We start from the raw sequence: 26,946 nt of genomic DNA on the forward strand, positions 1-26,946 counted from the left end.
GGGTGCCAGAACTCAAGTCTGATGATTCCTTATTAGGGGTGGTTAGGGTGTTCAATTTTAATGCCCTGGTCCTTGTGCTGCTACAGGACCGGCAGGGGCTCCTCACCCAGTCCTGACACTGCTATGGGGGCTCCTGCTCGGTCCCCATGCTGCTGCCAGACCGGTAGGGGCTCTTGCCCTGTGTCCCTGCACTGCTGCACAACTGGCAGTGAACATTTTTTTGGTGTTCTCATGGAAAAAAGGTGCCCAAACTCCATTTCAGTACATTCTGCCAGCAAAAAAGCCCTTGAAGGAACTATCAAACATCGATGCTCATCATGATACTGCAGTATGGGAAATGTAGTAATAATAATACTAATAATAGCAATCAAATTTACCAAACAAATAAAATGACACAGTCTCTGATTTGATCAGCTTACAACTGTAGTTTTAGATACAATGAAGCAAGTCAGGGTAATAAAAGAGAAGGGAGAAAAGAGATGAGGAAGAACACAAGCACTCTACAAAGATCTCAAGGTTATTCTGCTGAAGCATGTACACATCTTTATAGTAAAGTTAAAAGAGTAGCTGGTAATTTTTTAAATTACTGATGTCTCATAGACACTGTGTTTGATTTACTTTCCAACTCTCTATGGCAGGAACCATGCCCTCTCTACAGCCTGCAAAATTCATGTTACTGTATTAAGTGAATGACGGTAAGAAGCAGCAGGAAGAGAAGACCAATACACAAAAGGTGTGTCTACACTAGGAACTAACTTTGAAGTTAACTTCAAAGTTAGGCACTACTTCAAGTACGCAGCAGAGAATCTACACGTTTTCCCTTACTTTGAAGTTAACTAGGGAGCCCAGCTTCAAAGTCCTTACTCTATTCCTCGGAAAGGAGCAGTGCCATACTTCGAAGTTTAACTTCAAAGTAAGGTGCGTGTAGATACTCAACTTCCAAGTTATTTTTGTAGTGTAGACACAGCCACAGAGGAGGTGGGAATACAAGAAAGTTTAAACAAAATAATCACATATTAAAAAGTATTAATCTGAACATAATGCCAACAATTATTAAGTAAACAATGACGGAATAATATACTGGTTAAAAGAGCCACTTACTTGGATGGCCTTGCTATAATCAAGAACACCATCTGCTGCGCCAGAAGGGGTATCATCAACGTGATAAATCCTGTACAAAGGAGTAGGGTTTCGAAGAAAAGGAGATCAGTTTGAGTGGAAAACAAGTGTCTACAATCTTTGAAAAAGTGCATCAATTTGGGGGAAGATTAAAAGTAAGTCAGTTTTTAAGCTCTAGCAGAACCCCTTTAAAAGAGACAAGGTGTGTGAGGTAATATCTTTTAGTTCCTTTGAGTCAATGCAAAGCAGAGTTATAATTATTGTTATACATGGAAATGTGGGAATAGAGGAGTTGGTGGATTTGGAGGGTGCTGTGGAGACAATGATCGTACCTATGTGCAAGGAGGATGGAATGCAGTGAAGGGTGGGGGAGGGAAATCACACCAAAGTTGGGAGTGTGAGAGACAGGAAGAATAGTGAAGTTATTGCCAGTGATGGAGACAGAAGAAAAAGGAAACATTTTGGAAGAAAGATGAGGAGTGTAGCTTTCGACAGGACAGCAGGACATACCGTAGTAAAGGTAAAAGATAAAATCTGAGACGTGAGTTTGTTTACAGTGTGACAGGCCAAAGAAGGGGCGACCTAGGTGGTGAGACACAATTTAAAGGTTCTGGGAGGGTGGCACATAACCACCTCATGTGTATCCTCTGTCTCTAGCACAGAAGTTCCTGAACTGTGGGGCAGAGAGGAACATTGGGGAGGGGAAAAAGCCATGCGAAACATCTTGGTTTAGGGGTGCCAGGTGACTGAGGCCACCCTCACACAAGGGGGTTCAAAAAGAGAGTCCTACTTCTGAACCCAAGCCACCTTAGAAGCTACTGCTAAATGGAAGTCAGGGCAGCCCAGAGGGACACTCCCCAAGCAGAATTCTTGCTACAGGAGCAGGAGAGCAACCTGTGCCCTAGAAAAAAGCCCTGGGCATTCACAACAGGGTGGTCTGCAAAACAGGCAGCAGAAAATGCTGTGACTCCAGCAGCAGGGGAGGAGCAGCCCCATGTAGCAGCACCAGGGAAAGCAAAGGAAAGATCAGCCCACAACCAGTCAATCCACCATTTCCTCCCTCCCTGCACTGCACGGGGCCATGGTGAGTGCTTCTGCCAGGAGGAGCTGCTGCCTCCTTACTGCTGGGTGTCCCAAGGCACTGCCCATCCTCACTTCTCTGTAGGACAGAATCTGCAAACACATTTAGTTGTTTTAAGAAAATCTGGGGGGAGGCATGTCACATGACCCCCATGAGGCCCATGCATTGCCTCTGGGTTAGGGGTAGACAGGTAGCTGTGGATGCCATCAACATGGAAATAACCATGGAAGTAGATAAGCTTGCTTAGAGATAGTGGTGTAAAGGAAAAAAGAGAACAAAGACAAAAGCTCAGAGTGGGAGAGGACGAAGTAGGCATTCTACAAGAGGTCACAGAGGCAAGAAGAGAATGTGAAAAAGTTCTAATTAAAAGTAGTTCTAGATAATGTTTTTTCATCTCCTCTCTTCAGCAAACTGAAGTAATAAAAATAATAATGAAAGGATTGGAGGGGATATAGCTAGGAAGGTTCTCTGAATCACACTGTCCTAAACCAAGAAAAAAAATAGACTGACACAAACCTCTCTCTGCCTTCTTTTCTAGTCCGTGCTACCTGATTGATTTCCATTGCTGTAAGCTTCTTGGCAACACGGTATTGCCAGACATAGAATGCTTCTTTTGAAGCTGCTATCACGTGGGTTTTGGTCATTGTAACAAATAACGGTCCTGTAACGCAACCCAAAACAGTAATAAAATTAGAATGTCAAATAAAGATACAGACCAAATTCGTCATATAGAAACTAGTAAAATTTCATTTAAGTGAACAGAATTGCGTCTCTCTAGTCCTAAAGAATACACTTCTTTCATTACTGAGTTACTTCATTGTAGCCATATATACACAGGCAAAAAAGTGCATTTTTCAATCAGGTTAGCTTAAACCACCTGAATCTCCCCTACCTCTCCCTTAATACCTATGCATACAAGGTTTACCGCATTTTAGAACATTCAAGCATGCTGTGTTTGCAGCAGTCTAAGCTACTAAATAACATCTCAAGCATGAGGTCTTGCACTGGGGGCCACTCAGGGAACCTAATCCAAATACACTTTTGAAGTGAATTAGGTAAACCTCATTTAACTCCTGCATGGCCACACTTTCTGGGAATTAAAGTAGCTTTAATTCAATTTAAGGAAACATTTGAAGTGACAAATACCATGGCCCAAAGAAGACAAAGCACTGTGAAGGATTCCTTGACTCCAATTAAGTGAAAACAATTAGAATTTGCAGCAAAGCATGTGATTTCAAAATGCTATCTGACAGACTTGTCTGAATTAATCAAGTTATTAAGTCCTGAACTGCTCCTTCATTAATGTGGACTTAAAAGCTTTGTCTTGAGGAAAAGAGAAGTTACTCACCGTAGTAACGGTGGTTCTTCGAGATGTGTCCCCGTGGGTGCTCCACAATAGGTGTCGGGCTCGCCCGGTCCCGCAGATTGGAATTCTTTCAGCAGTTTCTCCTGGATCGCGCATGCGCCGGCACGTGCCGCCCCCCTGCACGTCCCTGGCCACGTGCGCGATCCGGTCCCCGCCAGTTCCTTGACCAACCGCCTTGAATGCTCCTGAAAAACACTAGACAGAGATCCGAAGCGGGGAGGATGGGTGGGTGGTGGAGCACCCACGGGGACACATCTCGAAGAACCACCGTTACTACGGTGAGTAACTTCTCTTTCTTCATCGAGTGTCCCCATGGGTGCTCCACAATAGGTGACTACCCAGCAGTAACCCAAGAAAGGAGGTGGGTAATCGGTTTATGTGCAGCTTGCCCCCGAAAGGACTGCTGTCGACAGACAGGTATCCTCTTGGAATACCCGATGTAGGGCATAATGCTTGGCGAAGGTGTCGTAGGATGACCAGGTCGCCGCTCTACAGATGTCTTTCAGCGCGATGCCCTTGAAGAAAGCTGTTGACGCCGCCACCGCCCTGGTGGAGTGAGCCCTAGGTGGGGCCAGCAAAGGAGTCTTTCGAAGCTCGTAGCACATTTTTATACAGGACACAATGTGCTTTGAAATTCTCTGTGAAGAGAGGCCTTCCCCTTTTGACCTGGGAGCGAGAGACACACAGAAGCCTGTCCGTTTTCCGGAAGGATTTAGTTCTGTCTATGTAGAAGGCCAACGCCCTCCTCACGTCCAGGAGGTGTGGGCGTGCCTCTTTGCTGGAGCTGTGAGGCTTCGGGTAAAATGAGGGTAAAACTATTGGTTCATTAAGATGGAACTCTGAAGAAACTTTTGAAACAAAGGCTGGGTGCAGCAGTAAGGTTACCGCCTCCTTTGAGAATACTGTGCAGGGTGGAGTTGCCATAACTGCTGCGAGCTCACTGACCCTGCGAGCTGACGTAATTGCAAGGAGGAAGGTTGTTTTTATCGTAAGGAGACGTAGGGGAACTGTGGCTAATGGTTCAAAAGGTGGACCTGTTAGCATGCTGAGCACCAAGTCCAAGCTCCACGATGGTGGAAGCAGTTTCCGAGGGGGGTACAGGTTTACCAACCCCTTCAAGAACCTGGTAACGATAGGATGGGCAAATACCGTGCCCCCAGCCCCCTATATGCCGAAAGGCTGATATAGCAGCGAGGTGGACTTTTAGCGAGGATAAGGAAAGCCCGTCCCTCTTGAGGTCCAATAAGTATTCTAGTATTATCGGTATAGGAACATCAAGGGGAGCTAACTGCTTGGCGGAACACCAGGCTGTGAATCGAGTCCATTTCTGCTTGTAAGTCATCCTGGTGGAGGTCCTTCGGCTACTTTCCAGGACTTGTTGTACTCCCTCCGTACATGTGCTTTCTAAGGAGCTGAGCCATGGATTAGCCATGCTTGTAGGCGCAGGCCCTGAGGGTGCGGGTGCACTATGGACCCCTGAGCCTGCGTGAGTAGGTCCGGAGCCACCGGTAGAGGGAGCGGTGGGCGGTCCGACATGCGCAGAAGCAAGGGAAACCATTGCTGCCAATCCCACATTGGGACTACTAGTATCATGCGAGCTCTCTCCCTTCTGGCTTTCTGCAAGACCTTGTGGATAAGCGCTGTGGGGGGGGAACGTGTAAAGTAGGGGGCCCTTCCATGAAATCATGAATGCGTCTCCCCGGGACCCCCGCCCCACTCCTGCCCTGGAGCAGTACTGGGGACACTTCTTGTTGTGCTGGGTGGCAAACGGATTGATCTGGGGAAACCCCCATGTATGAAAGATCAGTCGTAGCAGATCGGCGCGGATCTGCCACTCGTGCATGAGTGCAAAGCGCCTGCTCAGCTGATCTGCTTTCACGTTGTGAGCGCCCGGCAAGTACGAGGCTTTCAACGTTATGTTGTTGGCGATGCACTAGTTCCACAGTCGGACTGCTTCCGCACATAGGGCACGGGATCGGGCTCCTCCTTGTCGATTTATGTAAAACATAGTGGAGGTATTGTCTGTATTGATCCCGACTACTTTGCCATATATGTGGTCTCGAAAATGTTTGCAGGCGTTGAATACTCTCTGAGCTCCAGTATGTTTATGTGCAGTGTCTGTTCCGCAGGGGACCATAGCCCTTGCGTCACCTTGTCGCCGATGTGCGCTCCCCATCCTATGTGGGAGGCGTCGGTAGTAACAAAAATAGAAATTTGTGGTTGGCGAAAAGGCACCCCTGCTAGCAGGTTCTTGGGGTTTACCCACCACGCCAGGGATCTGCGCACCTCTGTCGTGGGCGACACCACCCTGTGGACAGTGTGGAATGCCGGTTTGTAGATGCTTGCCAGCCAATGCTGCAGGCTTCTCATGTGCAATCTGGCATTTTGTACCACAAACGTCGCTGCCACCATGTGGCCCAGCAGCTGTAAGCACGTTAAGACCGGCACCGTGGGGCTGTATGTGATGACTTGCACCAGCGAACTGATGGCGCTGAAGTGGGCGTCAGGTAGGTACACCCTTGCTGTGATAGAGTTCATAGGGGCATGCATAAACTCTATGTCTTGTGTGGGGTCGGTCTTTGACTTCGCGAGGTTGATGACTAGGCCCAGCACAGAAAACGTGTCTACTGTGACGCGGATCATGCGTAGGACCTCTGCCTTCGAGGCCCCTTTCAGTAGGCAGTCGTCCAGGTATGGGAATATAAACACCCCCTGTCTGTGCAGGTAGGCTGACACCACTGCCAGGGTTTTGGTAAAGACTCTGGGGGCCGAGGAGACGCCGAACGGAAGAACCCTGTACTGGAAGTGTTCCTTGCCGACCATAAAGTGGAGGAAGCGCTTGTGTGCTGGGTGAATCGTTATATGAAAGTAAGCATCTTGTAAGTCGAGGGCTGCAAGCCAATCTCCATCGTCCAGTGCCGTGAGTATGGAGGCGACTGTAATCATCCGAAAACGTTGCTTGCGTAAGTAGCGGTTGAGGCCCCGAAGATCTAAGATGGGCCTCCAGCCTCCTGTTCTCTTCTCTGTGAGGAAGTAGCGTGAATAAAAACCTTTCCCCTGGAATTGTTCCGGCACTCTTTCCACCGCCCCTATGAACATAAGGCGGTCCACCTCCTGCTTGAGCCTCGCCTCGTGGGTAGCGTCCAGGAGGTGAGGCCTGGAAGGACGCTTTGTCGGTGAGAGCGACTGGAAGGGGACTGCGTAACCCGTGGCTATGATCTCCAGCACCCATTTGTCTGCGGTGATCTTTTGCCATTGGGAGTGAAACGGTCTGAGGCGATGATGGAACATGAGATGAGTGGCATTGCGCGATGGTAGTGATAGTGCAGCCCTCGACATGCCCGTCAAACTTGTTGCCTTTGGGCCTGTCCCGAGGGCGTACGGCTTTGTTGAGAACGTCGTCTGGGAGTTCTGTACTGTTGCTGTTGTTGATGTCGCCCTTGGTTGTAGCTCTGTTGATACCGCGCACGCTGTGGTTGGTACGGGTAACGTCTTTGCTGAGGGTAATATTTTTTCTTCCTATATGGAGGAGTATAAGTACCTAGGGTTCTAAGTGCAGCTCTCGAGTCCTTACTAGAGTGGAGGACCGAGTCGGTTGAGTCTGCAAACAACTTTTGCGTGTCAAAGGGAAGATCCACGATCTTCGCCTGTAGGTCCCTCAGGATACCCGATGTCTGGAGCCAAGATTCTCTATGCATGACCACTGCTGTAGCCATTGAGCGTGCCGCCGTATCTGCCACATCCAGGGCGATCTGGACTCCCGTTCTCGAAGCTGCGTAGCCCTCTTGCACAATTGCCTTTAACACCAGCTTCTTATCTTCCAGAAGTGAATCCATGAGAGAAGTAAGCCTGGAGTAATTATCAAAATTATGGTTCGCTAGGTGTGCCGCATAATTTGCCATTCTCAGTAGCAGGGTAGAAGAGGAATATATCTTCCTGCCAAACAGCTCTAGCTTCTTGGCATCTTTGTCTGATCCCCCCGATTTGTACTGAGAAGTCTTTGACCTCTGCTGGGACGACTCGACCACCAAAGAATTTGGCTGTGGGTGACTGAAGAGGAACTCCATGCCCTTTGCCAGGACGAAGTACTTCTTATCCGCTCTCTTGTTCATAGGCGGAGCGGAGGCCGGAGTCTGCCATATGGTGGTGGCTGACTCCATAATGGCTTCGTCCAGCAGGATAGCAATTTTGGATGAAGCCAGGGGTCTCAAATTTTTCAGGAGTTTGTGATGTTTCTCCTGCACTTCTGCCACTTGAATGCCTTGCGTGAAAGCCACCCTTTTAAACAGCTCCTGGAACTGTTTGAGGTCATCCGGGGGAGCGACATCCCCGGGGGCCATGGCCTCATCTGGGGAGGATGAGGAGGAACCACTAGGATAAACCTCCCTCAAACTCCCAGGTTCCCGCGGCCGATGATACACCTGCTCGCTGGAGGATTGCAAAGGAAAGTCTCGGGGTTCTAAAATTAACTCCCCTTGAGATAACTGTGTTTCCATCCCAGATCGAGAGTGTCCACGGGGGTATTGGACGGCCGGGGGGGACTTGCCCCTGGGCATAGGCCTGGGGCGTCTGTGTCCAGCATGATAAGAACGACCATGGCAGCACGGGCACGGGTCTGGGGATGGAGACCTGGACCACTCTTGGGGTGTGTACCCCTGATGTCTGGGAGAACGAGACCTCCGCGATGACACAGATAGCGGTGAAACAGGTTTGTGGTAGTACTCCAGGGGATCCAATCCCAGAAAGGGTGAAAGTGGCCCAAGCCATGGTGACATTGGTTGGAGGAACGGAGAAGGAGGTTCTGGATAGGCCGGTGGAGACCCAGGCCTTCTGGGCGGTGTGTGTAGAACAGGGGGAGGGCTTGTTGTCAGTAGCAGCGCAGCCCTGTCCAGAGAAGGGCTGCGGTGCCGGGTTTTTGTTCTTGCCTTTCCCCTCCGCTGCGGGGCTGGCACCGCCCCCTCCTGCCCGGGGATCTTGGCCCCGCTGTCGGCGCCGCGCTTGGCCTGCTCAGCTGCAGTGCCGCGTGGGTAACGTCCTCCGGTGCCTGCAGGCTCCATGCCTGTTGGCCCTGCACCGTTGGTGCCGCAGGGGTTGGTGCCGCCTGCAGCGGTGCCGCCGGTTCCGGCGCTAGCCTGGCCGACGCTCTGGGCGCCGCGCGTGCCGGCTGTTTTGTAACCAGAGGCTCAGCCTCTGCCACGTGCGCTGCCTCGCTGCCACTTGCCTGAGTATGTGGCTGGGGGCTGTGTGCTCCGCCCGTCCCGCTCGCTGAAACCGCCGGCAGGGATCGAGCTGGGGAGAGCTTCCTCCATTTCTGCACCGAGGAGGTCAAAGAAGCTTTCTTCCTCTTGTGGAACCCAGAGGGCCCTTCTGGCTGAGGCCTCTCCGGCAAGTCCGGCTGGAGGGCCTTGTCAAACAAGAGCATTTTAAGACGCATTTCTCTGTCTTTCCTGGCCCTGGCTGTGAGCTTAGCACAGTGGGAACACTTCTGGGTAACGTGTGATTCCCCCAGGCATCGGATACATTCACTGTGCCCATCGGAGGCTGGCATAGCTTCACGGCAAGACTCACACTTTTTAAAACCTGAAGAGGCCATCGCGGTGAGTCTTTTACTGTTAATAGGGTACTTAGCACTTAATCCGTGCCTGTTTACCCGAATCACGGACACCGGCCTGCAGGGCAGCGGGCAGCCTACTGGCCTTACATCCACTCTTCTTCTCCGTTCCTCTCTCTCTTTTTATTTTTATTTTTTTTGATATTTTCTTTGTCCTCTTTTTTTTTTTTTACTGGAAAAAAACAACAATTTACACGTAGAAACACTATCTAATCTGACTCTGGCCATAGCCTGAGCGGATTCCGTCTGCAGCCGATGGCGGTTGAGAAGGAACTGGCGGGGACCGGATCGCGCACGTGGCCGGGGGTGTGCAGGGGAGCGGCGCGCGCCAGCGCATGCGCGATCCAGGAGAAACTGCTGGAAGAATTCCGATCTGCGGCGCCGGGCGAGCCCGACACCTATTGTGGAGCACCCACGGGGACACTCGAAGAAACATGCATTTTGCCTTTAACTTTACCACCAACAGGCCTTTGAAATGGTAATTAAAAGGAACAGTCACAAGGATGCATGGAGACTATTTAAAAATACCATAACAGAGGCTCAAACCAAACGTATACTCCAAATTAAAAAATAAACAGTAAACACCACCATGGATAAGTACCAAAGTAAAAGAGTTTGTTAGAGCAAGAAGGGCATGCTTTAAAAATTAGAAGGTAAGTCCTAGTGATGAAAATGGAAAGGACCATAAGCTCTGACAATTTAAGGGTACAAATATAATAAGGCAGGCCAAGAAAAAAATTGAAGAGCAACTAGAAAGAGACATGATAATTAACAGCAAAACTTTTTTAAAATAAATCATAAGCAGGAAGACTGCAAAAAGTCAGCAGGGCCACAGAAAAATTGATGAGCTTAAGGAAAACTCAAGGGAGACAAGTTCACTGCAAAGTTAAATGAATTCTGTATTCTTTTTATCGTCTTCACTGCAGAGGACACAGGTAAGACCTCCACACCCAAGTCATTATTTTCAGATGAAAGATCTGAGGAGCTGTCCCATACTATGGGGTAAATAGAGGAAGTTTTGGAACAAATTAATAAATTAAAAAAAAAAGTCAGACAGGATTCACCTAAGAGTTCTGAAGGAACCCATATACGAAATTGCAGAACTGATAATTGGAATGTCATCTGTTACTTAAAATCAGCCTCTGTACCAGATGACTAGAGCACAGCTAATGTAACACCTATCTTTAAAAAAGCTTCCAGAAGCAATCCTAACTTCAATACCAGACAAATTAGGTGAAATTATAGTAAAAAACAAATTGTGAGCAGTGTTCCCAGCAAGCTGAGTGTTTGGGTGGCCGCCCAGGAGAGATTTAGGTGCTGCCCAACTAATTAGCAGAGTGCTCACATCTGCCTACAACAAGCAGCATGTGTTTCCATTTGTTGTGCACATCCACACATGCCGTGGTGCACATAACAAAATTTATTGTGCCCATGAATGGTAAAAAAAGTAGAGGAACCACAGTGTTTCTGAGACACATGCATACACATGATATGTTGGAGAAAAGTTAATTCTCTGAAGGATTCCACAAGCATGTGTGCAAAGATACTTCAGTTAGAATATTATGCTGAGATGACTGGGATATGCAACAGCTGCAACATGAAGAGAGATTAAAAAGATTGGTAGTGTTCAACTTAGAAAAGAGATAACTAAGGAGCAGAGATAAACAGAAGTCTAAAAAATCATAAATGGTGTGGAGAAAATGAATAGGGAAGTATTATTTTCTGCTTTGCGTAACACGCAAAATAGGAGGCATTCAAACTAATGGGGCACAGGTTTAAAACAAACATAAAGAAGCACTTCACACAGCACATAGTTAACCTGTGGAACTCACTGCCATGGGATATTGTGACACCTCAAAACATAGGAAGATTCAAAAACAAATTAGGAAAGTTCATGGACGATAAATCCATCAATGGCTTTTGCCAAGTAGTTAGGAATGCAAAACCATGCTTGCAGTGTGGGTAAACTGTCGACTGCCAGAACTCAGACTGGATAAAAGGGCATGTACCACTCAGAATTGCTCTTGTCTATTGATTTCCTCTGACACATCTACCACTGGCCACCATCAGAGACAGGATGCTAGAATAGACAGGCCACTGATCTAAACCATCATAGCCACTCTTGCAAACATTTTAACTACTTGGTTTCAGAAGAAATAAAAATAATATCACTAATAAGGCAAGTGATTTAGGTGCCATTTCAGAGGAAGATCAAAGGAATCTCTCAAACCTTAGCCACTGCCATTAAGTGATGCCTCTTTAAGTATGTCTTCCAGGTAATTTGTAACAGGCAGATAATTCCAAACTTACTACTAACATCCCATTAATGTTTTTTTCCACAGAGCAAAAGAAAGTTCACACTTGATATTATGCAGAGGAAAATAAATTTACATGGATTAACATGTAATCGACTGTGTGCATTTACTGAATTTTAGAATGAAGAGGTAAAATGCAGTTCGAAGAATATGCAGAAAAGAGTTAGAAACTGGGCAGTTCAGTGAGCCAGGCCTTACAGTTATGAAAGTAGAGTAGTATGTTGCCAAATGACAAATCAAATTCAATAAATTTTGTATCTCAGGGTAGAAACCAAAGACTCATTCACACAGGTCACGTAGTAAAATTTCAAAATCTGATTCTTTTGCATTAAACCATTACAATCTTCTATTTTCTAACACATAAGCATAACTCTGGAGGGCACTACAAACCCTTTGAAAGCAGGATATTAAAACAGACAGAAGTATAAAGAATGGCTGAGTGAATATTCACATTTCTGAGTCTGAAGAGAATTATGAAAGGTAGTTCTTGGCTGTCCAATACTGTAGATGAGTAAACAAGTTGGCTGAGGAAGCTGAGTGCTGATACTTGGGGTCTGAACACAAATTTTAAAACATACTGTTTAAATGTATTTTATGTATCCATTTACATGTCTATTTCAACAATTAACTCTCTACCTACATCTGAAAGTCCACCTTCACCAGATTCATTCACACTATTCACTCCACTCTAATCACAGGGGATTGAGTTCATTCTACTCTTCTAATTAGTGCACAGCTATAAACCTCAACTATCTGAATGCCTTCACTGTTAATAAATAAAATGTGATATTCTTCTAACTTCTGAGGAAGTAAAAAAAAAAACATTCATTGCAAACAGCAACCTTTAAATTTCGGACAACATACCAAATAGAATCAAACACACCACCCCAAGAATTCATACAACTGCATTTGTTGCCCCATTAATTTCAGGACCTGGCTAAAAATTGCTCCCCCAGGAACTTCCTACACACTCTCTCTCTTCCTTCCCTTAGCACAATGTTTCCCAATTTTATTTGGCCGTGGAACCCTTTTAAACTTGAAAAAATTTTGCAGAACCCCATTCCCAGGCTCTATCTGCTTCACTTCCTAAACCTGCCCCACATCTCCAGGCTTTACCCACCTCAGCCCCCAAATCCACCCCCTATGCCCAAGACCTACCCCCATTCCACAAATCCATCCCCACCAATCCCAGGCTTAATCCATCCCTTCTAAGCCCCAAACCCGCCTTCCCCGACCATCTCCAGGATTAACCTGCCTCAGCCCCAAACTGACCCTCGAGACTAACACATCTGTGGTGCTGGATGGGAAGCCTACGCTGGGCGGCCACATGCACCCAGTGGAAGGAATACTGGCATGAAGGTGTTCTGCTGACCAAAGTGAGCCAAGCCATGCCCACCAGAGGGGTGTGGCTACTTGGGTAGCAGAGCAAGTGAGGGGCTCTCTGCGGCTCCCTACCCTGCTGCCACTGAAATAATGGAACTAAATTCAGTTGGTTTAACAGTCAGATCCTTCCCACCACCCTGCTGACCGTTAAATAAATTAAATTTAATTTTACTGTTTCAGAGGTGGCAGGGCAGGGAGCCACAGACGAGTCAGCCAACGTAATGGAATTTTCTCAGGGAACCCTATTTTCATTCGCAGAACCTCAGGGTTCTGCAGAACACTATTTGGGGAACAGTCTTTTAAAATCAGACCAGCCTCTTCCACTGAGCATGGCAAATCAGGACAACTGCTCTAGGCCCAATGTGTTGCACGGAAGTGCGAGGCCAGACCAGGCAAGGTAGGGCTAAGAGTGCAAGGACTGCTAAACCAGCCCAAGTGGGTGGGGCTAGAGGTACCTGGGGGCCAGACAGACCCAGGATATTAGTAGGAAGAACAGCCATATCAGGTCAGACCAAAGGTCCATCCAGCCCAGTATCCTGTCTGCCAACAGTAGCCAATACCAGGTGCCCCAGAGGAAGTGGACTAAACAGATAACTAATCAAGCGATCTCTCTCCTGTCATCCATCTCCAGCTTCTGACAAACAGAGGCTAGGGACACCATTCCTTACCCATCCCAGCTAATAGCAGTTAATGGACCTAACTTCCATGAATTTATCTAGCTCTTTTTTAAACCTTGTTACAGTTGTAGCCTTCACAGCCTCCTCTAGCAAGGAGTTCCACAGGTTGACTGCGCACTGTGTGAAGAACTTCCTATTATTTGTTTTAAACGTGCTGCCCATTAATTTTATATGGCGTCCTCTAGTTCTGATATTATGGGAACAAGTAAATAATTTTTCCTTCTTTACTTTCACCACACTACTCATAATTTTATATATCTCTATCATATCCCTCCCTTGTCTCCTCTTTTCTAAGATGAAAAGTCCTAGTCTCTTTAATATCTCTTCATACGGGACCCATTCCAAACCCCTATCACTTTAGTTGCCCTTTTTTGAACCTTTTTTAATGCCAAAATATCTTTTTTGAGATAAGGTGACCACATTCGGGTCCGTGGTCACCAACAGGACAGACACAATGTATATTTTTTGTTAGTTGAAATCAAAGGGCTTGGGCTCAGACACCAGAGCTGCGTCTACACGTGCACGCTACTTCGAAGTAGCGGCACCAACTTCGAAATAGCGCACGTCACGTCTACACGCGTCGGGCGCTATTTCGAAGTTAACTTCGACGTTAGGCGGCGAGACGTTGAAGTCGCTAACCTCATGAGGAGATAGGAATAGCGCCCTACTTCGACGTTCAACGTCGAAGTAGGGACCGTGTAGACGATCCGCGTCCCGCAACGTCGAAATTGCTGGGTCCTCCATGGCGGCCATCAGCTGGGGGGTTGAGAGATGCTCTCTCTCCAGCCCCTGCGGGGCTCTATGGTCACCGTGGGCAGCAGCCCTTAGCCCAGGGCTTCTGGCTGCTTCTGCGGCAGCTGGGGATCTATGCTGCAGGCACAGGGTCTGCAACCAGTTGTCAGCTCTGTGTATCTTGTGTTGTTTAGTGCAACTGTGTCTGGGAGGGGCCCTTTAAGGGAGCGGCTTGCTGTTGAGTCCGCCCTGTGACCCTGTCTGCAGCTGTGCCTGGCATCCCTATTTCGATGTGTGCTACTTTGACGTGTAGACGTTCCCTCGCTGCGCCTATTTTGATGTTGGGCTGAGCAACGTCGAAGTTGAACATCGACGTTGCTGGCCCTGGAGGACGTGTAGACGTTATTCATCGAAATAGACTATTTCGATGTCGCAACATCGAAATAAGCTATTTCGATGTTGGCTGCACGTGTAGACGTAGCCCAGAAGTGGCAACAGTGACCCCATCCCACCCCATTCTGGTGGCTCCAAGTGTTGCCTGCCACTGCACTGGCTACCAGCATCAGGCTGACCCCTTCCACAGGCATTCCCCTGAAGACCTTCCTTTTCCAAGAGCCCCCATCAGCAGAGGGGGGCCCCCTGAGCCCTAGCACAGATGCTGCCCTATGACTCTCCATTGTTCCTCCGCCTCCAGCACTACTGTCCCTTCCCCACATCAGATTTCACTTGTATAGAAAAATACTAAGGGCAGGGCAGAGAAGGTGATTTGTCCTGGACCCCACATTCCTGAAGCACAGCCCTGTTAATCACTGTACTTTCACATAATTATTTCATCTGTATTGACAAAAGGACCGCCTCTTGCACACAGCCACTATTATTCCTCTGCTTCGTCTACTCCTCCTCTCATTTCAAAACACAGGTGAAAAACAGAGTCTTCTCTTACCTAACCTTCTTAACAACACAGAATTTCGTCCTCTGACAATAACTCCCTATTGTATTATTTGGCTCTGGGAAAAATTCTGCAATACTGTTTATATGAAATAGGCTAACAAACAAAAAGAGTTCTTCAGAGCAGTCTCTTATAAGATTGAGATTGGCAGGGACTGAACTGGGACAGGATATTGTGGCATGGCACACAGGCACTGCACCAATGATATCTTGTTCTTCAGAGTTATATGTGTGTGTGTGTGCATGCACGTCTATAAAACAGACTAGCTGTTACGACTGCAAAAAATAAAAATCCTTGAAAACACGAACCGTATGTAACTGTTGCAGCAACACATATCTGAATTTGCACAATGCCTGAAATAACAGCTCTGAGAAAGAAAGGTTACTCACCGGAGTAACGGTGGTTCTTCGAGATGCGTCCCCGTGGGTGCTCCAAGATAGGTGTCGGGCTCGCCCGGCGCCGCAGATCGGATCTTCCAAGCAGTTTCTGCCGGACCGCGCATGCGCCGGTGCGCGCCGCTCCCTTGCGCGCTCCTGGCCACATGCGCGATCCGGTCCCCGCCAGTTCCTTGACCAACCGCCTCGGATGCTCCTGCAAAACACTAAACAGAGATCCGAAGCAGGGAGGATGGGCGGGTAGTGGAGCACCCACGGGGACACATCTCGAAGAACCACGGTTACTACGGTGAGTAACCTTTCTTTCTTCTTCGAGTGTCCCCGTGGGTGCTCCACATTAGGTGACTACCCAGCAGTAACCCAAGATAGGAGGTGGGTAATCGGATTATGTGCAGCTTGTCCCCGAGAGGACCGCTGTCGAGAGACGGGTAACCTCTTGGAATACCCTGTGAAGGGCATAATGTTTGGCAAAGGTGTCATAGGATGACCAGGTCACCGCTCTGCAAATGTCTTTTAGCGCAACGCCCTTGAAAAAGGCTGTTGAAGCCGCCACCGCCCTAGTGGAATGAGCCCTGGGCATGGCCAGTAAAGGAGTCTTTTTGAGTTCGTAGCACATTTTTATGCAGGATACGATGTGCTTTGAGATTCTCTGCGAAGAGAGACCTTCTCCTTTCGATTTGGGAGCGATAGAGACTAGGAGTCTATCCGTTTTCTGGAAGGACTTGGTCCTGTCTATATAGAAGGCTAGCGCCCGCCTCACATCCAGGAGGTGTAGGCGCGCCTCTTTGTTAGAGTTATGAGGCTTTGGATAAAACGAGGGTAAAACAATAGGTTCGTTAATATGAAACTCAGAAGAAACTTTAGGAACAAAGGCTGGATACAGCCGTATGGTTACCGCCTCCTTGGAAAAAACAGTGCAGGGTGGCGTTGCCATAACTGCCACAAGCTCGCTCACCCTGCAAGCTGACGTGATTGCGAGAAGAAAGGTCGTCTTTATCGTAAGAAGGCGGAGGGAAACCGTGGCCAAAGGCTCGAATGGTGGTCCCGTTATCGCATTAAGCACCAGGTCCAAGTTCCATGAAAGTGGAAGCGGTGTCAGAGGGGGGTATAAGTTTACCAACCCTTTGAGGAACCTGGAAACCATGGGATGGGCGAACGCCGTGTGCCCTTCCTCTTCATGTCTGAACGCCGAAAAGGCGGCAAGGTGGACCTTTAACGAGGATAGTGAGAGTCCTCCTCTCTTGAGGTCCAGTAAATACTCTAATATCACAGGCACCGAAAGTGGGGCTAGCTGTTTGGTAGAACACCATGCCGTGAAGCGAGTCCATTTCTGCTTGTAGGTCTTTCTGGTGGAAGTCCTCCTGCTACTTTCTAGGACTTGCTGCACTTCCTCCGTACATGTGCTCTCTAGGGAGCTGAGCCATGGATTAACCACGCTTGTAGTCGCAGGCCTTGGGGTGCAGATGCACTATGGACCCCTGGGCTTGCGTAAGCAGATCCGGCGCCACCAGAAAGGGCATCGGTGGCCGGTCCGATGTGTGCAGGAGTAGGGGGAACCATTGCTGTCGATCCCACGTTGGGACTACTAGGATCATTCGGGCTCCTTCCCTCCTGGCTTTCTTCAAGACTTTGTGGATGAGCACTGTGGGAGGGAAAGCATAAAGCAGGGGGCCCCTCCAGGAGATCGCGAATGCGTCCCCCAGGGACCCCCGTCCCAGTCCTGCCCTGGAGCAGAAAAGTGGGCACTTCTTGTTGTGTTGAGTAGCAAACAGGTCTATCTGTGGAAAACCCCAGGCGTGAAAAATCGGTCGTAGCAGATTGGGACGGATCTGCCACTCGTGTGTGAGTGCAAAACGCCTGCTCAGCTGGTCTGCCTTCACATTGTGAGCGCCTGGTAAGTACGAGGCTTTCAAGGTTATATTGTTGGCAATGCACCAGTTCCACAACCGGACTGCTTCCGCACATAAGGCATGGGACCGAGCTCCTCCTTGCTGATTTATATAAAACATGGTGGAGGTATTGTCTGTACTGATCCCAACTACTTTGCCTTGTATATGGTCTCGAAAGTGTCTGCAGGCGTTGAACACTGCTCTGAGCTCCAGTATATTTATGTGCAGTGACTGCTCCGTGGAGGACCACAGCCCTTGCATCACCTCTTTGCCCATGTGTGCTCCCCACCCTATGAGGGAGGCATCTGTAGTAAGAAAAACCGATATTTGTGGTTGGTGGAAGGGTACCCCTGTTAGCAGGTTCTTGGGGTTTACCCACCATTGCAGGGATTTGCGCACCTCTGTTGTGTGCGACACCACCCTGTGAACGGTGTGTGCTGCCGGTTTGTATACGCTCGCCAGCCAGTGCTGCATGCTGCACATGTGTAACCTGGCGTTCTGTACTACGAACGTCGCTGCTGCCATGTGGCCCAGCAGCTGTAAGCACGTCAGAACCGGCACCGTAGGGCTGAAGGTGATGACTTGCAGGAGGGAGCTGATGGCCCGAAAGCGAGTCTCTAGTAGATATACTCTCGCTGTAATAGAATTTATGCGTGCCCCTATGAACTCCATGTCCTGTGTGGGGTCTATCTTTGATTTTGCCAGATTGATAACCAGGCCGAGCGAAGAGAACGTGCCTGCTGTGACGCGTATCATGCGTAGTACCTCCTCCTTCGAGGCCCCTTTGAGTAGGCAGTCATCCAGATACGGGAATATAAATACCCCCTGTCTGTGCAGGTAGGCTGACACCACTGCCAAGGTCTTGGTGAAGACTCTGGGGGCCGAGGAGAGGCCAAATGGTAGGACCTTGTATTGAAAATGTTCGTTGCCTACCATGAACCGGAGGAATCCTCGGTGAGCCGGATGGATAGTTATGTGAAAATACGCGTCTTGTAAGTTGAGGGCTGCGAACCAATCTCCATTGTCTAGTGCCGTAAGGATGGAGGCGATTGTGATAATCCGAAAGCGTTGCTTGCGCAGGTACCGGTTGAGGCCTCGAAGATCTAAGATGGGCCTCCAGCCTCCTGTCTTTTTCTCCATGAGGAAGTACCTCGAGTAGGACCCTCTCCCTTGCAGTTGCTCCAGCACTCTTTCCACTGCCCCTATGAGCATGAGATGGTCTACCTCCTGCTTGAGCCTCGCTACGTGGGGGGCCTCCTGGAGGTGGGGCCTGGGTGGAGGTCGTGGCGGTGGGAGCGACTGGAAGGAGATGGCGTACCCCGTGGCTATGATCTCCAGCACCCATTTGTCTGTGGTGATCCTTTGCCACTGGTCGTAGAATGGTCGGAGGCGATGGTGGAATAACCGCTTCGGATGACCTTGTGCGATGGTAGTGATGGCGCAGCCCTGGATCTGTGTGTCAAACTTGTGGCCTTTGGCCCTGCCCCGAGGACGCGTGGCTCTGTTGGGAACATCGCCTGGGAGTTCTGTACTGCTGGTGCTGTTGATGTCGCCCTTGCTCGTAACCCCTGTGGTACTGGGGACGCTGTTGCTGGTACTGGTACCGTCTCTGTTGAGGGTAGTACTTTTTCTTTCTGTAGGGAGGGGTGTAAATCCCCAGGGTCCTAAGTGTGGCTCTTGAATCTTTACTGGAATGAAGGACCGAGTCAGTTGATTCAGCAAACAGCTTCTGCAAGTCGAAGGGAAGATCGACTATCTTTGCCTGCAGGTCCCTTGGTATACCCGAAATCTGGAGCCAGGACTCCCTTCGCATCACCACTGCCGTAGCTGTGGAGCGTGCTGCTGTGTCCGCAACATCCAGGGCGATCTGAACTCCCGTCCTCGAGGCCGCGTAGCCTTCTTGCACGATGGCCTTGAGCACCGGTTTCTTGCCCTCTGGAAGCGAGTCCATGAGGGAGGTTAACCTAGTGTGGTTGTCAAAAGTATGGTTCGCTAGATGCGCTGCGTAATTTCCCATTCGCAACAGTAGAGTGGAGGAGGAGTAGACCTTTCTGCCGAACAGCTCTAGCTTCTTGGCATCTTTGTCTGTTCCCCCTGTCTTGAATTGAGATGTCTTTGATCTTTGTTGCGACGACTCCACCACCAAGGAATTTGGTTGTGGGTGGCTGAACAGGAACTCCATGCCCTTCGCTGGCACGAAGTATTTTTTTTTTTATCCGCTCTCTTGTGGACAGGCAGAATAGTCGCAGGGGTCTGCCATATTATAGTGGCGGACTCCAAGATTGCGTTATCAAGCGGTATTGCTATTTTGGAGGAGGCCGGAGGTCTCAGATTTTTGAGGAGCTTATGGTGTTTCTCTTGCACCTTTGCTGTCTGGATGCCTTGCGTGAAGGCCACCCTCTTAAACAGCTCTTGGAACTGTTTGAGATCGTCCGGAGGATGGACGTCCCCCGGGGCCGTAGCCTCGTCCGGGGAGGAGAGCGAGGAACCACTAGGGTACGCCTCTCTGGACCCTTCCGGTTCCTGTTGGTGATGGTACATCCGCTCTCTGGAAGCTTGCAAGGGAAAAATCTCGGGGTTCCATAACCAGTTCCCCCTGAGATACTTGAGTCTCTGTCCCCGTTCGCGATTGCCCTCGGGGATACGGGACCGTCTGTGGGGATCTTTCCCTGGTCGATTGCCGGTGGTGTCTATGCCCCGCATGATAGGGGCAACCATGGCAGCATGGGCACTGTTCTTGGGAAGGTGACCTAGACCACTCCCTTGGTGCATACCCTCTGCGTCTGGGGGAGCGAGATCGTCGAGAGACCTGGGACACTGGAGAGAGCGATTTGTGATAGTACTCCAGCGGCTCAAACCCCAGGAAGGGTGAAGGTGGTCCCAGCCAGGGCGAGGCTGGTTGTAAAAATGGAGACGGGGGCTCCGGGTAGGCTAGGGGGGACCCCTGCCTCCTAGTTGGAGTCTGCAGCATGAGCGGAGGGCTGAGGGAAAGCAACCCTGCAGCCCTGTCTGGAGAGGGGCTGTGGTGACTTGTTTTGTGTGCAGCCTTCCCCCTCCCTTGAGGGGGTAGCTCCGCCCCCTGACATGTAGGGGATCTTGGCCCCGTCCACACCATGCTCGGCACGCTTATGGGCGGTGCCACACAGGCGGTGTCCTCCGGTGCCTGCATGCTGCGTGCCTGCGCGCTCTGCACCGCCGGTTCCCCGGGGTCGGTGCCACTGCTTGCGGTGCCGCCGGTACCGGCGCTTGTTTAGCCGCCGCCCTGCCTGCGGTGCAGGGCGGCTGTTTGATTATCGGAGGCTGAGCCGCCTCCACATGGCTCTCCGTGCCGCCGTCCATCAGCTGTTGCTGCGGCTGGGGGCTCCTCCCGTCCCGCTCGCTGTTGCTGCCAGCAGGGATCGGGCTGGGGAGACTTTCCTCCGTTTTTGCGCTGATGGGGTGAGGGAAGCGGCTTTCCTTTTATGGGCCCCGGAGGGTCCCTCCTGCTGCGGCCGCTCCGGCACGTCTGGCTGGAGGGCCTTGTCGAAGAGCAGCATTTTAAGCCGCATCTCCCTGTCCTTCCTTGCTCTGGCTGTTAATTTTGCACAGAAGGAGCATTTCTGCGTGACATGGGACTCCCCCAGGCACCTTGTGCAGTGACTGTGCCCATCAGACGCTGGCATTGCCTCTCGGCAAGACTCACATTCCTTGAATCCTGAATAGGACATTGTTGGTGAGTCTTTCAGTTGTTAATGGGGTACTTAGCACCTTCTCTGTGCTGTTTTCCCCCTCTCCGATAGCCTGCCGCGGCAGGAGGGCTAATGGCCCTAGGCTCCTGGCCTCCGGTGCTCCACTTGTTACTAGGACTGGACTGAATGTCGTCCCGCTTGTTGTTTCTTTTTTTTTTTATTTGAAAATAACAGCTGGCTAACTTAACAGTAGCCTAAGAACTTGAAAACTTTAAAGAAAAACGGTTAAAACCATTGAATATGCTAACTTGGCCGTAGCCTAGTCGGATTCAGTGTGCAGCCGACGGCGGTTAAGAGGAACTGGCGGGGACCAGATCGCGCACGTGGCCAGGAGCACACAAGGGAGCGGCGCGCACCGGCACATGCGCGGTCCAGCAGAAACTGCTTGGAAGATCCGATCTGTGGCACCGGGCAAGCCCGACACCTAATGTGGAGCACCGACGGGGACACTCGAAGAAGAAACTGGAGTTGCCTCATGCATCTCAAGGGGTGACAACACTATGCCAGTGATGATTAGGGGTCTACTTAAATCACAGAGAAATCATGCATTTCTGTAGGATGGTTATGGCATAAATAGGAAATTTTGTGGCTCTGAGAAACACCTGCAAAATTTCCTATTTATAAATAAGGTGATCAACCCACAAAAATGAGTGATTCCTTTCAACATTTCTTAAACTAGAGTCCTGGACCCAAAAAAGGGTTTCAAGACTATTAGAGGGTTGTGGTACTACCACCTTTACTTCTTCACTGCTGCTGGCAGGTGGCACAGTCTTCAGAGCTGGCCAACCAAGCAGCAAGCATTGCTCTCCACTCTGCCTTAACAGTTGCACAGCTGAAGAACTACAGCTGCTGTCTAAGCACCCAACTCTGAAGGAAGCACCATGTCCCCAGCAGCCAGAGAGAAGTGAGAGTATCATGGTATTGTCACCCTTAGGCTGTTTCTACACATACCACTTGTTCCAGAATCAGCATGCTAATGAACAGCCCAGATGATGCTAATAAGGCATGGATGTAAATTTCCAGCACCTCATTAGCATATGGTAATATCCCAGAAGTAAATCCTCCTTCTGAAAGCCCCGTCTTCCTGAAAAATTTAATCTTTCATTAGCATCTTCCAGGCTGTTCATTAGCATGACAAATCTGGAACAAGTGGCATGTATAAAGACAGCCTTATTTCTGCGCTAATGCTAGCTGGCAGTTCTGCTTTCAGAGGTGGGTGCTGAGGTAGCAGCCACCACTCTGCTCTGCCTTCACAGCTGGGTGGCCAGAGACCAGACTTCATGGGGGAAACCATATCTCACAGTTTGTGACAGGATCTTCACAGCCGTGCATTTGGTAGATCCCTGGCGATGACACATAAATATTAATTTTGTTAACTATTTTACTGTTCATCAAAGCACACAAGAAACAAGAATATTACAAAAATCTACAGAAGCTACTATGAGTGGTGTTCGTTGCCACCAGTCCTGAACTCGAGCATATACAACGAGGCCCAATGCATAAAGCAGGAATATGAACAAAATGAACAAAAGAACTAACATCTCCATAGGCACTAAGAACAGTTAAAAGACAGTAAGAATAATCAGAATAATCTTAACTGAAATAAGGATATTGCATTAGAAATGCTTTTTAAAAACAAGTTCCTTGCTTACACTGCATAATACCTGAGATTATTAAATTTCTCTCTCAGCTGAAAGTATGAGTCAATTTTACTCACAGTTAATATTAGAAAGCTGAAACATTTGGGTTGCAAACTCTGAAGGAGGATATTTATTTGTTAAAAGAGTTGATTTGAATGAAATTTTAAAACAATTTATTGCAAACATTGAGATTAATTTCAGTAGGGCTATACACGTATTTACAGTTAACATGTTTTTAAGTACTTTGCTGAATCAAGACCATTTACTTTCTGATCTCATGAAAACTTTAAGCATAATCACGGGCATGGTATAAAATATATTAAGAGTCTGATTTTATAAATATCAAATAATACATGCCCAGTATGAGCAGTTACAATGTTAGAGAGGTGAATAACATTTAAAATTGTAAGAGACAGTTGTATCTAAGAGGAAAAACTAAAGCAAAAACAACAGGTGATACAACCAGAATACTATCATCTAGAACTGTCTCTCTCAAAAATATTTGTTTTTTCACTTCCAGTCTCAGTGCCTTGTATAAATCTGGAAGGCCAACTTATATGTGAATTTTACTAAATGCAGCTAAAACAAAACAAAAAAGATGTTGCGTCTTTCATGGTTTTAGCATTCGCTTACCAATGTCGATGTATTTTGGATCAAGTGGTGTACCAATGGAATTGCAGAGAACCAACACGTACTGTATGGAAATGAGAGCAAATATCAATGTTACATTGTGTGTTGAGATCAGAAAGTTAATATATTGTACGATGTCACCCTTATACGAAATGTTAGCTGCTCATAACATGTACATCTCACAGGATCACAATCATGTTCAGCAGCATGGAGAGCTGAAGTATCAAAGCCACTATAAACGTAATGAACTGCAATAATAATGATTCTGTTACTTCCAACCTTTGTAAGTAAGACAAACTATGAAATGGGGCTTGAAAAAATGATTAATCACATACTACCAAAGGTCTGGAGCCATGAGTAAAATAATGGCATGAAAGAACAAGAGACCCACCAGCAAAGGGGTAATATGCAAGTGACAACACTAATCCCCCATCCCATGGTCTTAGTAGGTGTACTGTGTTAGGATTCCTTGAAAGAATCCTGTCCCTAGACATTTGTCAAGCTGTGTCTGAACTGCAGACAGACACCTACAGCTGGCTCATACCAAAATAAGGCAAGAGATCCAGCAAGGTGGGAGGCTCCCAGAGCTTGGACTGCAGCCTGAGCCTTGACATCTACACTGAAATGAAAAAGCCACAGAGCCTGAACCCTGGTGACCAGTCAGCTAGCATGGGCCAGCCACTGGTCTTCCTCTGTAACGCAGACGTACAAAGGATGGAGTCACTGAGGGTGCCAGTATGAGATTAACAGGAATGTGATAAATTTGCAATCTTGCACCTCTATAGCAGGTGGAATGCAGAGTTTTTGCTTTGGCCTTACCCACCTGCTTTCCCAATACCACAGGATTCAGAACATCTACAGAAAAACTGATTAGACTAATCTTGCCACTTTTACTCTGCTGATAATGCTGCTTGGAAAAACTATGAAATGAACATCAACAGATGTTCTGGCTCAGTCAGCTAAGAGCGTCAGAAAGAAGTGATTTGTAAACAAAATGGCAGCTTGTATCACAATCTCCACAGAATGTTATCATTGGTGTGTTTAATTTTTCAAACCCTGAAATATGATATATCACATAGTCATAATATACACATACAGATATACGCATGAAATAATTTTACCATGACTGAATAGGAAAGTGGGGGCCTATTATGTGAAACACATGAAAACGGACAGCAACAAAACCAAGCTTTCTATGCCTGAGATCATCAAGGAGCTGGCAAACTTTCTCTCCGTGACATGGAAAAGAATTAGCCTGCCACAGTACTTTGATTTTGCTGACTCCCTCATGTAACTGTGGAGGAAGACTATGGAAAAATACTGTATCACCTACCCTTTAAACTGCTGCACAGAGCTTGCACATAAAAAGACAAATACACGGAGTGCTTAAAAAGCAATGAAAAGCTTTTCACTGACAAAAAGAAAAAACATTGGAGCATAAAAAAAAAAAAAAAAAAAAAAAAAGATCTTTCCAGGAGGTGATTCACAATCTCAGCAGGTAGAGAGCAGTAGCTAAAATTTAAGATTTTCTCTGTTTTTTGTAAGCCAAAATTTTAGATTTCCAAATTGAGAGAAAGGGGCACTCGCTCCAGGACCCAACCTTTGAAATGCTGGTAGCACTATTCCGTGCATCTGTGGGGGGCCCAGTGCTGAGGGCCCAGTGCTGAGGTCCCAGTGGTACTTAGGGGGACTGCCCTTGGCCTCAACCGTTCCAGGGGCACAGAGCCAGGCCCCCTTTCACTTTGTCCCAGGGCCTGCAAGGGATGTTGGTCCTGCTGACAGTGTCCATTACAAAACTCTCTTCCTGAGGTCATGATTCCAGTCAACTGAATCCAGGGCATTTTTCCTGTCAGAATGCCATGGAACGGCATTCCAGCACCTTTTTTCCCGGTGCCACCATTTTTAAAGCGTCTGAGCAGCTCTGAGCCACATAGGGTTCTTTAAAGAGCCATTTGTGGGCTTCTTCCGCTACTGCTCTCTTCCGGGTCCCAGCATTCTGTCACACTGAAAGAGGACTCAATTTAGTTGATTTAAACAAACCAATTAAATTGATTCTTATTACAAGCACGGCACGGCGCTGTATGTTGGGGAGACGGAGGGAGCCATGCAGCTGTGCAGGAAGGCAAGTGAATCCGAGGTTTGGGGGGGTTAAGCCCTGGGGTAGGGGGCAGCAGTTTGGGGCTGTAGGAGCAGCTAAGCCTCTAGGGGGTGGTTTGAGCCCTACGGGATGGCTCATCTCAGGTCCTGCACAGGATGGATAAGCCGTTGGGTAGCGGCTCGGTTCCCGTGCAGGGTGGATAAGCCGCTGGGAGGAAGTCTGGGCTCCGCACAGGATGGTTTGGGCCCCGCTGGAGGGACAGTTAAGCCACCAGGGTGGCGGCTTGGACCCCCCAGGGGCAGTTTGGACCCTTCACAGGAGGGGAAGAGAGCAGCTAACCTGCCTGGAGGGCAGTTTGGGCTCCACACAGGGCAGCTCAAGCACCACCAGGGGAACTGTTAAGCCAATGGGGACGGGGAAGGTTAAGCTGCTGGAATGGTGGCTTGGGCACCGCACGGGGTGGTTAAGTGCCCAGGGGTGGGTTTGGGTCTATCATGGGTGGTTAAACCACCACGGGTGGGGGGCAGCTCAGGCCATGTACTTGGGGCAGTTAAGACTCCAGAGGTGGCAGGGGTGGTTTGGGCCTTCACACAGGGCAGCTAAGCCACGGGCGGGGGGGTTAAGCTGCTGGGGTTGACTCGGGCCCTGTACAGGGGGCAATTTGGACCGGGTTAATCCACCAGAGAGGGGGCCTTGGGGTGGTGGTTTGGGGCTTGAGTTCTACCACCTTTTCTTCTAGGGAAAAAAGTACTGACTAAATCTACACAGAGAAGGAAAGTCATTGCGTATATGAACACACACAAACACATGTGCACGCACGCACAAATGATACAATATATTGCTACACAAAGCAATTCTAATGATTCAGCAGCTGAAAGTTGAGTTTTCCCACTTCTTACATGGAACGCTGACCAGCTCTTAGTAGAAAAAGCAGTATCGGAGATACAGACCTACCAGTAACAAGAGAAGTGGAGAAGAAACTGAGAGATAAAAGACATTTGTAATCCTAAATGGTAAAAAATAAATGGCTTTTGCTTTTGCTTACTTATTTCCAAAAAGAGCAATCAAATTTCTTCACCCACACCAGTACAGCTGCAGATTTTTAAATGGAGCTGTGACATTATCCGATTATAAAAAACACTGTTGCTACCTGTTATATACTGCATCAAACATTAAGTATGACACATGGCCAGAAGAGATTAACTAGCTCATAGGCTGACTGACCTAGGGTCAACCTTTAAATTCTTGTTAGACTTGTAAATGATCCTTGGGCTATTATATTAGGTTGAAGCAGAACTCTGGAATGTAAACTTGCACTATTAGAGCAGTAGAA

The 26,946-nt window shown here is 48.4% G+C and overlaps 1 protein-coding gene across 3 annotated transcripts in view; it reads right to left on the reverse strand.

Moving 5' to 3' along the window:
- Positions 1 to 26,946, reverse strand: part of WDR35 (WD repeat domain 35) — a 96,272-nt gene that overhangs the window by 35,849 nt on the left and 33,477 nt on the right. For all 3 annotated transcript variants that reach the window (XM_074991311.1, XM_074991310.1, XM_074991312.1), the window contains 3 exons: positions 23,519 to 23,579; positions 2,717 to 2,861; positions 1,102 to 1,171 (listed from right to left, as the gene is read on the reverse strand). In XM_074991311.1, coding sequence (XP_074847412.1) covers positions 1,102 to 1,171; positions 2,717 to 2,861; positions 23,519 to 23,579 — 276 coding nt within the window. The remainder of the gene's footprint in view (positions 1 to 1,101; positions 1,172 to 2,716; positions 2,862 to 23,518; positions 23,580 to 26,946) is intronic.

Source organism: Carettochelys insculpta, chromosome 3 (assembly GCF_033958435.1).
Source record: "Carettochelys insculpta isolate YL-2023 chromosome 3, ASM3395843v1, whole genome shotgun sequence".
In the NCBI taxonomy this organism is placed as follows: Eukaryota; Metazoa; Chordata; order Testudines; family Carettochelyidae; genus Carettochelys; species Carettochelys insculpta.